Genomic DNA, 12,495 nt, shown 5'->3' with positions numbered 1-12,495 from the left:
CTAACAAAATTTCATGTCGTCCGATCGACCTCAAATTTGGCCAAAATGTGTTTCAGCACTTCCTGATTCCGAATATATATGTGGCTAAGTTACGTTCCCGGCCGGCCGGCCGGCCGGCCGCTCTTTGGAGCTTAATAGCTCCTAAACTAAAAAAGATATCGACTTGCGGTTTTCGGCAAAGGTTATATATCGGGTGAAAATTGCAACTTGGTGCATAGACCCCCCACCCCCCACCCCTCCTTCCGCCATTTTGAAGACCCCCCTTTTTTTGTTTTCTCAATAGCTCCGCCCCTATGGCATTCAGCGGACTCAAATTTTAGTATGTTATAGCTGGGCCTTAGAGCTTTCCATCAATACCAAACTTAAGGTCCCCCGACCCCCCTGACCCGAGCTATAAGGGTCCAAAAAAAATTTCTTAAAATGGCCATAACTCCGGTTCTAATTGTCAGAATTTAAAAAGTGAGGGCTTTTTGGAAAGCTCTCGTGAAATGCCACTTCCCCTTCTAACATCGCAAGTTCATAAAACCACCGCTAGGGGCGCTTTTTTTAAAAAGAAAATTTTTAAATCTTAAAAGTTAAATAACTCAAAAATTCCATTGTGCATCGGGCTGAAAATTTAGTATGTTGTAGCCGTTGATTATACCTATCAAACAAAAAAAACCTTAAGTCGATCCATAACCCCTGACCCGAGCTATAAGGGGTCAAAGTTCGAACATTGACCGGCCTCTATCTCCGGTTCTAATTAACATAGCGACCTAAATTTTATCTTTTTGGTTTCGTCTCGATGAGCACTTTCAGATGGAAGTTCAAAAAGTCACCACAGGTGGCGCTGCGATAGCGTCAAAATTCATCGAAATTCAAAGTCACTTTTCTCAAAAACGGCATTGTGCAAGTTAATGAAATTTTAGTATGTTGTAGTCCAGTCTAGGACGTTTCCAAAATGGTGCGTATGCGCGCTGTGGTTTTAATAGAACCGGAGATATGAGGGGTCAAAGTTCACGAAATTCAAAAAATCATATCTCCGGTTCTATGTGACCGATTTTGATGAATGAGGGCTCAAACGAAAGATCTCACCAAATGCTACAACTTTCTAGAATATTTGAACTTCGTGGGACCAACACCAGGGGCGCCACAGTCAAGAAACTAATTTCAATATCACATAACCTCAATTATCTCGACTGTCGCTGAACCGATTTTGATGATTACTTCAACATAATTGTAGAGCACATTTGTCTCTACATTTCGTCCATACATCATTTTCCACTCAGACTACGCTATCACTCCGATTTTGCCGTTTAAGTGTGAAAAAATGGATTTTTCCCATAATAACGCTTTGAAATCACTCAGATGCCAATTTGACTGCCTCTACTCCACCAAGACACTTAAAATAGGGGTTTAAATGGAAAGTCCCGCAAAATACAACAATTCTTTGATATAGTTGAAGTTCAACAAATGACTACTTGGGGCACTCTGGATGAAAAAACGAGTTAAGAAACAAAAAACCTCGCTTATCTTGGCTTCTGAGTAATCGATGAGTTCAAGTTCTACGGCAAAATTATAGAGAACATTCTGGTCTACATTTCACCCATATAACACTTTTCTGTCAGTTCATCCAAATCGTTGATATTTTGGTTTAAATACAAAATTTGTATAATTTCACGAATTTGATTCAAGATAACTGAATGGCGTCTCCCAACTTCAGCTCCAAATCGAATTTGCATGCACTCCGAGTTAGCTCACGTTAAGAATCTCACCTACATAAGCCGGTTAGGATTATCTGTCCCTTTTTTCCATTTTCTTGTAGTTTTTATATAAATTCTATGAAAATTGTCAAAAAATGCCAAAGTGAATTTTTTACAGATTCTCGTAGCAAAATGCCAATTTCGATTGCACAGGAATTCGAAAAAGAAAAACAAGGTATAAAGTGAATTTTCACCTTATTTTTCTCTACAGTACCACTTTACAACAATTCTAGGTTTTATATTATTAATTTTTAATTATTATTTTAACATTTTCACGAATATTTGCGATTTTTTCGAATCGTGACAAATCTTAAAAAATGTTTAAACTTTTTAGGTTATGTAGAAAAAGCCATTCAAATGTCCATTTTTAACGCTAACTTCATATAACAAAGCCAATTTTACGGCAATTTTGGTATTCTACGCCAATTTTTTGTTTTTTCCTTATTTTTTAAATAATAAAAAAATTATCAGCTAGTTTTTTCGACTAAACGAAAGCTAATTCAATTCTCTACACATTTGTGTTATCACTTTAGCATAATATTGAATAGAATTCCTACTATGAAGCTCCAAACTTAAAATTGGAGCAAAATGCCACTTAGGGTTTTAAAGTGTTAAAAAAAAATCATGAAATTATTTCTCCGAACGTTCATGCCTTCGAATAATCAATAATGTGAATTTCTTTTATTTTCCTCGTTAAGATAATACATAAACTTGACTTACGTGATGTATTAAGGGAAGAGCAACATGGATCAGAATGTTAAGAGACATGCTGCATACTTAGTTGAAAAATATAAGCCCCAAAATACTATTTGGTATTTTTACTTTTGCTAATTAGTCTATTAATTTATCCATTTAAATCTGTGTGTTTATTTAAATATTTATAATAAAGTAATAAAAATAGGGTTAATTGCAAACTTGCACACTCTATCTCGGATTGCCACTAATTTAATCAGAGGGGAAATTCACGAAATATCCAGACAAAATTGACGGTACGGCGAATATGGCGGAGATATATTTGGTGCGGCGAAAAGTGAAATAACACAAAATAATGCATTTTTCAGACCATTTTTATTCGCCGAAAAGTAGGAAAAACGAAATTGGCAGGTTATTTATTAAGGCGCGTATTTAAAATTGGAAAATATGAATCGTTGTAATAAATTTAGGAATTTAAAGCATTCTAAGATAGAGAAAATTTTCAAATACCAATTTTGAACCATTTTTCAAAAATCACTGACTTCCTTTTAAATTCTAAACACTATTTTCAGGGATACGGTTGAAAATGACGAATATTAGAAGGTTATAAAATTATTTGGGTTTTAATCAAGATGTCTTCACATAATATTTTCTGAGAATTATAATAAATGTTGTAAGTCTATAAAGACCAATTACCTCTCAGAAGTAGCATCGAAAAAATTGCATTTATTCTAATAATATTGATTTTATTCATTTTGTACATAATCGTGGTAAAAGTTATTTCAAACCCTGAACATATGTTATTTTTGATGAGTGCATTGATTGACACGTGATGGTCTTCAGAGCAGAAGTGTGCAAAAACCGTTGAAACCGAATAAACGTCAAAATAAGTTTGTTCAAGTAGCGTTTTGACCATTGACGAACAAGTTTTTTTTGACGTTTATTCGGTTTCAAACGGTTCTTGCACACCTCTGTTTTTTTAGAGGTTTTTTTTAGTGAGAATTTTTTAGAGGGTTAATTTGATATTAAAAATAATTCTCTATAGATCATTATAGAAGTCTTAGCTTAGCGAAAATTTTGATCCTATGTAAATGTTATATGTAAATTTTAACAACAAAAAAATTATAAAACTTATAATCCCCAATAATAATTCCTTCCCTGAACTTACCCATAGCCTATTTTTTCAAAACGAAAGGAAAACTTTTCTAAAATTTTAAAACCCACTAATTTCTTATAATTTTTATGTCTGGATATCTGTACTTAAATAAAATAATGCAAATCTATGAATATGAATATTTATGAATATTTTTTCGTAAGATTTTATTAAAAATTCGTACCCTCCAGTCGCGAGCTGGAGGGTAAAATTGTATGGATACATCCTGAAATTCCAGCAGGTACAAGACCCAAAACCCTGTACACTCTCCATTTTTAGCAAGGAAATGAACCTTTTAGGGGGATGGCGAAATTCGCTTCACAAAAAACAGATAGTAACCAATTAAAATTTTGTCTTGATACTTCCGTGAATTGCCCCTCAGGTGTCTCACAGAAAATTGGTTTTATAAATTAAATCTCAGTGCAGTGCATTTTTGTATGAGTTAAATGGTAAAAAGTATCTAATAATTTTTAAAAATTAATTTAATTTGAAGCAACGATACGGTATTAACCTGACGATCCGAGGGACACTGCCGATCGCTAGTGCTCTTCCCTTATATAAGTTTATCAGGAGAAGGAGACCCTGAAGACTCCAAAAATACCGAAGTTTCTCTCAGGTTTTTCATATAAAAATTTTCATTTTATTGCACTGTAATGCCGATGTAATTTTTTTGTATGACTTGAAATTTTCAGAGTTTTTTAAATAGGGCCTAATAAAATATCTATCTTTATAAGAAAATTTCATGTTAATCGATTTATTAGCGAAGTCACAGCGTAAACCTTCAAATGTAACCCCCTGACTGAATTCATGCACTTTTCTCATTTTTTCTGAAATTTCTCATAAAAGAGAAAATTGAATTATGTGAAATTAAAATTAAATTAAATTAAATTTAAAATTCATTCGCTAGGTTTTCTAGCCATGAGCCATATCCAATTTTTACAGTGTACACTGGAAGTGTTTTATTGGAACGAACCGAACGAACTATTGAACCACCCTCTACTTTCCAGTGGAAAGAGAAGGGGAAAACGGGAAGGACAACCTTTGACAAATCAAAACACAAAAAAGACGTCTCGTAATCATAGAAATTTCTCAATTTTCTTGCAATATTGTTCGTAGTTTCGCAAAGAATCTATCGCCTGAGTGAAAATAAGAATGCCCCATAGTGTCAGTGAGTGCAGAGATGGCATTCGATAGTGTTGGAAGCGATGCAGTGCAGGAAATTGTGAGCAACTCCACCATCAATCCACTTTCTCCAATAACAAAGCAAAATGACGAATCTTTTTGCAAACTCGCACTTTATGTGGAGTTTTCCTCGTCCGGGTGAGTCACTGTCTGTCCAGGAAGATACCTTAGATATCTAATAAGACTTTTGTTGAATTGCTTCTGTGCTGCAGCGTTAGAATCTGGGACGTTGTGATCTTTATTCCGAATCTCCTGTTTCTAATCTTCCTGGGACTCCGATTCAATCGGGCCAGGCTCAAATTGCGTGCCACCAGTTCACCCATCTTCCTCACATTCTACGGGATTGTGTGGGCTTGTGTGCTGATGAGTGTCCTGAGATGTCTGGTCTCGATGCTCGTCAATGCAGCTACATCTTTTGGTGGCATGACCGACAAGGTATCCCCCCGGATTAGTTCCATTTCTCTCTTCAGCTCTAAGGCTTCTCTTCCTCTTCTTGCAGATCATGTGGATTGCCGTGAGGTTTTCCCTGCTGTCAGCTGAAATGAGTGTTGTCATCTTTGGTCTGGCTTTTGGTGAGTAACAAATTCTCTTTATTTTCTGCCCATTTGGCCTGTTCGACTTCACTGATTTCTCCGCAAGGGCACCTCATTCAAGACAGAATTGGTGCACAGTTGACTGCACAAATGTCTTGTTCAGAGTTTTTTTTGTCTTACCATTTACAAGAAAATCAAGAAAATACGAGAAAACAAACCTTCAATGGAGTTCATTAAATTGAGATCGAAAAACTACTTTTCTTTTGCAAATATTTAAAAGACATTGAGATTAGAAAGGCTTTTGGCTTATCAGACGTTCAGTTGTTTAAATAAATTCATTTCTCGAGCAGAGGAACAAAGAGAAGAGCTCCATGAGCCCAGGCAATTAGTCTCTGGAATTCCTTCTTCGTTTGAGAAATTATAAAAGTGTTCAATAATTTTATTCATTGGCTTGATTAGGCTTCATTAACTGCAATTTAAAGCTTTAACGATGCGTTGTTCAGTGATTTAATATTATTGGAAGAAGCCTCAATAATCGAAAAAAATCAAGCATAAAATTAATTAACCCTTTGGGGTCCAGTGGGTACGATTCTGACCCAAAAAAGGATTTTTTGTTTCGTCGCTACGAGAATATTTCCTAAAAGGATATTCGATTTAAGGAAAAGTACCCAAGAAAGACCAGGATAATTTTTTGGCAGAAAAATCATTAATTTTTATTTGATGATATTTAAAAATTGTTTGAAGATGCATTGCAGATCTTATTACTCAATGAAAGGGGATATTCATAAAAAGGAAAATTACCAAGCGACTCCTGTTTCTAGAAACCAAAATTGTCATTTTTTAACTCTATGCTGTTTTTGTGATTCTTGGATGTCAGTTTGCGTTCTTGTAAATTTTTTGCGATTCCATAGGGGGGAGTGGGGCATCTTTGAAAGTGGGGAACCTTTAAAATTGGGATTTTTCACTTATTTTTAAATAAAATTGAGCCTTGTCGTAATATAATTTAGCTACACAAACAGATTGTGAAGCTAAATTACATTATGATATGGCTCATTCCCAAGTAAACATAGACGAAAAATTCCAATTTCAAGGGTGCCTCACTTTTCCCTAAGCGTTTCTGTGTTACATTGATGCTATCTTGATTTTCAAAAAATGTTTGTGTTTGCTAAAAACTTTTCTGTCTTTTTTGAATAACGATTCCGTGTTTCTAGGCACGTTTCCATTTTTTTTTGTATGCAATTCTGCATTTCTAAATATGTTTCCATGTTTTTGGATATAATTTCGCATTTCTAGAAACATTTTGGTGTTTCGTGGATGTGATTTGTTTTTAGGAGCATTGCCGTTGCTTTGTCATGCGATGCTCAATAATCTTCCTAGATATACAGTAGACTCTGTCTCAATTGGACATTTGGGGCAAAATGTCATCCGAATAATCGAGTCATTTAGGCGTCAAAGTCATTGTAAGTAAATTCCACAAAAAGCGCTCAATTATAAAGAATAACGATAAAATAAGAAGAACTACAGCGAATTTGAGCAAATTTGCTTCAAAATCAAGCGTGAAAATTGTCAACAAAATTTTTCGCTCGATTGAAAAAAAGCAGATTGAGCGAGATTCTACTGTATCCTGCAACATTAGAAACATGTTTCTAAGATTCTAAGAAACGTTTCTGTGTTTCTTGAGTACTATTTCGTATTTCTAAAAACGATTCCGTATTCTTGGAAGTGATGCCGCGTCTCCAGGAGCGTTACCGTGTTTCTTTCATGTGATTAGATTTTTCTGCGATAATAGGAAAGTTTCAGTTATTTCTTGTGAATGCGTTACTGCATTTCTAGAAACGTTTCCATATTTATTGAATGCTATAGGGGGAAGTGGGGCACCTTTGAAATTGGGACTTTTCACTTATGTTTAAGCGGAACTAAGCCATATAATAATGTAATTTAGATTCTCAACGTGTTTGTAAAGCTAAATTATATCACGAAAAGGCTCAATTTTGTTTAAAAATAGGTGAAAAATCCCAATTTCAAAGGTGCCCCACTTTCAAAGGTGTCCCATTCCCCCTACTGTGTTTCTATTCTGTGATTATTCTGCGATTTAGAAAAGTTTCCGTGTTTCTTATGGATGCTATAACACTTATCTAGAAAGGTTTCCGTGTATCCTGGATGCGCTATAGTTCCAGGAACATTTCCGTATCTACTAAAGTTTCCGTGTTTTTTGTGGATGCAAGCTAAAAACGCGGTATCGCGTCCAATAAAGACGGAAACGTTTTTAGAAACACGATATTGCGTCCACAAGAAATATGGAAAATTTTCTAAATCGCTAAAAAATCTATAGAAACGCAGAATTCACGAAAAAACAGGGTAACGTTTCTATAAGCGCGTTGTTAGATCCAATAAATGTGAAAACTTTTTTTAGAAGCACGATAACTTATCCAGGAAAAATGGTAAAGTTTCTAGAAATACGGTATTGAGTCCATGAGAAACACGGAAACTTTTCTAACTTTTTCGTCTCTTTTGGGACTCTGAGTACCCAAAGCAGCATATGAATATTCAGTGAAAAACAATGTTTTTTTAATTATTCAGAACTGATAAAATTCCGATTCTTGTGGATGATTACAAACTATAAGGATCTCCAAATGTAAGATATTTTTTGCAGGAGCCCAATTGATTCCTGAGCTTAAATATTTTTGATTAAAAAAATGTGAAATTGGCTTGCAGCATGTTCTTCGGTCCGGAAAGAGCTAAATCGCAGAAAAATCTAAAAACACAGATTCGCACGAAAGAAACATGATAACGTTTCTAGAAACGCAGTAACGCATCCAGGATAACGGAAATCTTTATGAAAATGCGTTATTGCATCCACAACAAACACGAAAGTTTTTCTAAATCGTATAAAAATCTCGAAACGCAGAATCTCACGAACGAAATGTGATAACGTTTCTAAAAACGCTGTATCGCATCCAATAAATACGGAAACATTTTTAAAAATGCTGCAACACAACACATCCACAAAAAAACACGTATCAGCGTAGATTTTTTTGCGATCTCGAAAAGTTTCCGTGTTTCTTGTGGATGAAATAACGCATTTATAGAAACGTTTCCGTGTTTCCTGGATGCGTAACCACGTTTCTAGTAATGTTTTCGTAATTATTGGTTGTGATACAGTGTTTCTAGTCTAGAAGCATTACCTTGTTTCTTTCGTGGGGTTTTGCGTTTCTAGGTATGTCTCTGATTTTAGAAATGCGTGTTTCAAGTAGGGGAATTCTGTAATTTTCGTGGCATTGTCACGCGTGAGTTCGAAAACATTCGAGCTTTTTTGTCATATCATATGAGTTCGAAAATGTCGAAAATGCAATTCATTGAATTTTTAATAGAATCCCTTTACTTGATGTTTTTCGAAAATACAGTACGTCTTGATTAATTTGTTTAAGTAAATTTATTGTCATTTGAATTGCCAGAAATCTCAAATATGTGACTTCTGACAATGTCACGTGAGGTGAAATGGCAATATCACGGCTACAGAATCGCATTTTCGAAAAAGCTCTGCTAAGATTCGAACCCAATTTGTCATATGGCATTGCCAGAGCGTTACAGAATTCCCCTCCTGGATTTGAGATTTATGGCAATTAAAATGACAATGAATGTTGTTAAACAAATCAACCAAGACGTACTGTATTTTCATAAAATCATCAAGTAAAGGGATTTCATTAAAAAATCAATGAATTGCTTTTTCGAACTCATATGATATGACAAAAAAAGCTCGATTGGCATTGCCAGGTTTCGAACTCACGCGTGACAATGCCGCGAAAATTACAGAATTGCCCTACAGAAATGTTTTTGTGTTCCTTGGATGTAATGCGATGTTTAGAAAAACGTTATCGTGTTTCTTTTACGCGGTTCTGCGTTTCCAGATTTTTTTTTTTGCAATTTCATATACGTTTCCGTATTTCTTGGATTCGATTCCGCGTTTCTAGGAACATCACTGTATTTCTTTCCATTGGTTACGCATATCTAGAATTTTTCTTTGGTTCCAGATACTTTTCGACCTACTTACTATAACGTTTTTAAAACCCAAAGTCGATATCTCTTACTGCTTTTCTCATATACACCGTATTAAGGGGTTACATGGGTCAAAAAGATTAAAAATAACATTATTTTCTTTAATTTTATGGAACATATTGGAAGATTTATTTAATTAAAGCTCTTAGCTAAATAAAAGTACAACATTTAAACTATATTTTTTTAAATTTTCATTTATAAATCTTAAAAATTAAGCCTTTGGTGCCTGATTTTCCGAGACCTTTTTGAGAAAAAAACCTTCCTTTTGGGTGGACAAGATTACTCAGAGTTCAGAGTATATTCATTAGAAATTAAAAAAAAACAAATATTTTCTGTTAGCAGATGAGTTAAATTATAGTTCTTGAATCCAGAACTGTTTATTGCATCCATTAAATGAATTTTACCTCAATAAGAAATACTGATGATATTTAACAAATATCTTCTTAAATTGATAAAAATATTGCAAAAAAATTGAAGTGTTTTTTTTCGATGAATACTGAATTATTCGTTCCTAAACAGTGAGAAAAATACGAGGGCGCAATTAACTTTTTTTCCTCATAACTGTAACACTTTTTAGGTGTAAAAATATATCAACATTTTTTAATGTTAGTTTTACACCTTTTTAAGGGTAAAATTAACATGAAAAAGGGTAACTTTAATCCCTAATACACCTAAAAAGCATAATATTTTCACCGATTTCGGATCAATACTGCAGGATAAAATTAACATTTCCGGAATATTATTTCAACTTTTTCGGATTTCTCTCAGTGAATCTTCAAATTCTTTCTCAATTTTAGTTTCATAATCATTTGAGCAATTAAATAGCCAAAATTGTCCCTCACATTCTCTTTTGTATTCAGAGCAATTAAATTAACTACAAAATCTTCAGAATAAGTAACAAAGGTTATGAGTGCTCTATGAATTTAAAATATATGCAACTTCCGAATGAATTACCCTTGAATTCACCTGTTTCCAGTATCTTTAATATTTTAGCTTTCTCATAGTCTTTTTGTCAATGATTTTATTTTACAATTACGGCACTTTGTTTATTCCAAAGGCCATCTGGATAGTCGAAATTCTATAAGGGCCGTTCTTGTGACAACTTGCGTCATCTCGCTGGCTTTCTCTCTTGCCCAAGGCGCCCTGGATATCGTCCTGCCTGACGATGCCTTCCACATTCCGTCAAAAGACCTCGATCTCTTTGGACACGGAGGAATGCTCTTCCTCTTTGTCACTTCTCTAATTTTCGCTGCGATTTATTTGGTAATCTTTCTTCTGCCCTGCACTCGAGCCAGAGACTTTCTGGCTCTGCCAGCCAAAAGATCTTTCTACATCTACGTGGCGACTCTGTGTCTCCTGGACAGTCTGCAGGCTGTTGGGGCGGGTCTCCTCAATTGGGATGTACCGCAGGGACTGTGTCTGTTGGACGCAACGAGTGGACTCTATTTTACATTCTATACGCCACTCGTGTATGTGACATTCCTGCGGGAGTTCTTTAGCATCTCTCAGCCCACCATCCTCTTCTCCTACAAGACTCAGGTAAAGTGGACAAGTACACCTTATTTATTTATTTATTTTTTTATATTTTTACATAAAATTATCGTCTGACGCTCTCAAAAAATAGAAAATTAATGTAAAAACAACATAATTTTTACGTCATTTTAACGTAAGTTTTACGTTATATTTCCATTTTAATGAATTATATCGATATTTAATCAATTAATACTGTAAGTTTTTCTTTAAAAGTCTTTATAGTTTTTGCAATGAACGAATACTTTAATGAAACTTTAAGCATCAGAGCAGATATAGAAAAATTCCAGCGTCCGTCCTTTCATTTTTTTTCCATAATGCCAATTAGATTTTGCTAATTAAAACGGGAATTATTAGCAGAATTTAATTCAATTAATTGATAAATTCCCAGGTTGATGATAATCTCGATGACGAGCACTATTCGCTGCCACAGCAGCAAAGTCTCACGAGCTTGAAGACAGAGTCAGATTTCATCTGTCCCAACCATTGTCTCTTCGAGAACACCCAATTCGCGGCCAATGGAAATTCCATAAATCAGCTGTGCGGTATCCAGAGTCCGGACAGCATCACTGGCTACAGCATAGAGTCCTCTTCCTCCATCGAATTCAGCGGTCGCGGCGATTTTGGGGGTCTCGTGGCGAGGAACAACTAAGAGTATCGTTCAATTTTTGTAGCACCCAAAATGAATCTAGTCAATAGCTTGTGAGGAAATTATATTGTTGTGAAAATTCATATGATACTGAGAACAAAGTAATTTAATGAGAATGGATTAATCACCGTTTTAAATAAATAACGAAATATTAAAAATTAAAAGAATTGTGCAGTTTTTCTTTTAGGGTAAATGTCCTTATTCAAAACCATTTCCAAACGTTTTAACTTTGACAGAAGATTCAACACATTAAGTTCATATTTTTTCTGAAGAGAATTACATAAATTTGCTCCTTGACTCTTCTAGAATGTTACTGTTTAGTGAAAATTCTTTAGATATAATTTAAAAACTTCTTAAATAGAAGAAAAATACGAGAGCGTAAAATGCTGCAATTGGAAACAAATTAATCGAAATGGAGACAAGGGAAATTTTCTAATTGGAGACAAACAGTGTAAGTGAAACCGCGACGAAAGGCTTCCAAAACCTTGTTGAGTTGCTCTTGATTGCAGGATTTGTTCTTATTCCTGGTCTTTTCTCTTTTCCCATCTAAAACAATAAAAAAATCTCTCCAAAAAAATGATATTTCCAGGGTTTCCTATTGAAGCATTTGCAGACACTTCAGAAAAACCCTTTTTGTTCACGAAATAGGTAATTATTTTATTTGAAAACTTCACGCACCGTTAACAATAAAGATTAGTACTTAATTTATCTAAAATTAGCCAGAAATATGGCATAAATGTTAAACAAAACGAATAAACAACAGTCACCTCATTGTGTTTTTCATTTGAAAACATGGTCGATCTATGAAAAATTAAATAGTGAAAAGGTACACATTAAATTTTTCTGAGAAAATAACAATTTAAAATTTGTTAATATGAATGGATTTTCGCTTTATTTGAAGCAAAATTAACTAAATAATGAAACTGAGGTATAGAAAATATATAAATATAGTAATTT

The 12,495-nt window shown here is 34.4% G+C and overlaps 1 protein-coding gene across 1 annotated transcript; it reads left to right on the top strand.

The window, feature by feature from the left end:
* The first annotated feature begins 4,593 nt into the window (after positions 1-4,593).
* On the top strand, positions 4,594-11,702 carry LOC129804922 (transmembrane protein adipocyte-associated 1-like). Its single transcript, XM_055852708.1, has 5 exons — positions 4,594-4,908; positions 4,983-5,205; positions 5,270-5,342; positions 10,417-10,898; positions 11,281-11,702. The coding sequence occupies exons 1-5, from the start codon at positions 4,769-4,771 to the stop codon at positions 11,539-11,541; spliced, it is 1,179 nt and encodes a 392-aa protein (XP_055708683.1). The 5' UTR covers positions 4,594-4,768; the 3' UTR covers positions 11,542-11,702.
* The last annotated feature ends 793 nt before the right edge of the window (positions 11,703-12,495 follow it).

Source organism: Phlebotomus papatasi, chromosome 2 (assembly GCF_024763615.1).
Source record: "Phlebotomus papatasi isolate M1 chromosome 2, Ppap_2.1, whole genome shotgun sequence".
Lineage (NCBI taxonomy): Eukaryota > Metazoa > Arthropoda > Insecta > Diptera > Psychodidae > Phlebotomus > Phlebotomus papatasi.
Note: the sequence above shows the minus strand (reverse complement) of the source record. Positions and strands in the feature narration are given on the sequence as shown.

What these genes read in the sequence shown, in the direction of transcription:
- LOC129804922 (XM_055852708.1), top strand. Translation starts at nt 4,769, where the DNA reads ATGGCATTCGATAGTGTTGGAAGCGATGCAGTGCAGGAAATTGTGAGC. An exon ending in CATCTTTGGTCTGGCTTTTG is followed by an intron (nt 5,343 to 10,416) that starts GTGAGTAACAAA and finishes TTTATTCCAAAG; the next exon opens with GCCATCTGGATAGTCGAAAT. An exon ending in TCTTCTCCTACAAGACTCAG is followed by an intron (nt 10,899 to 11,280) that starts GTAAAGTGGACA and finishes ATAAATTCCCAG; the next exon opens with GTTGATGATAATCTCGATGA.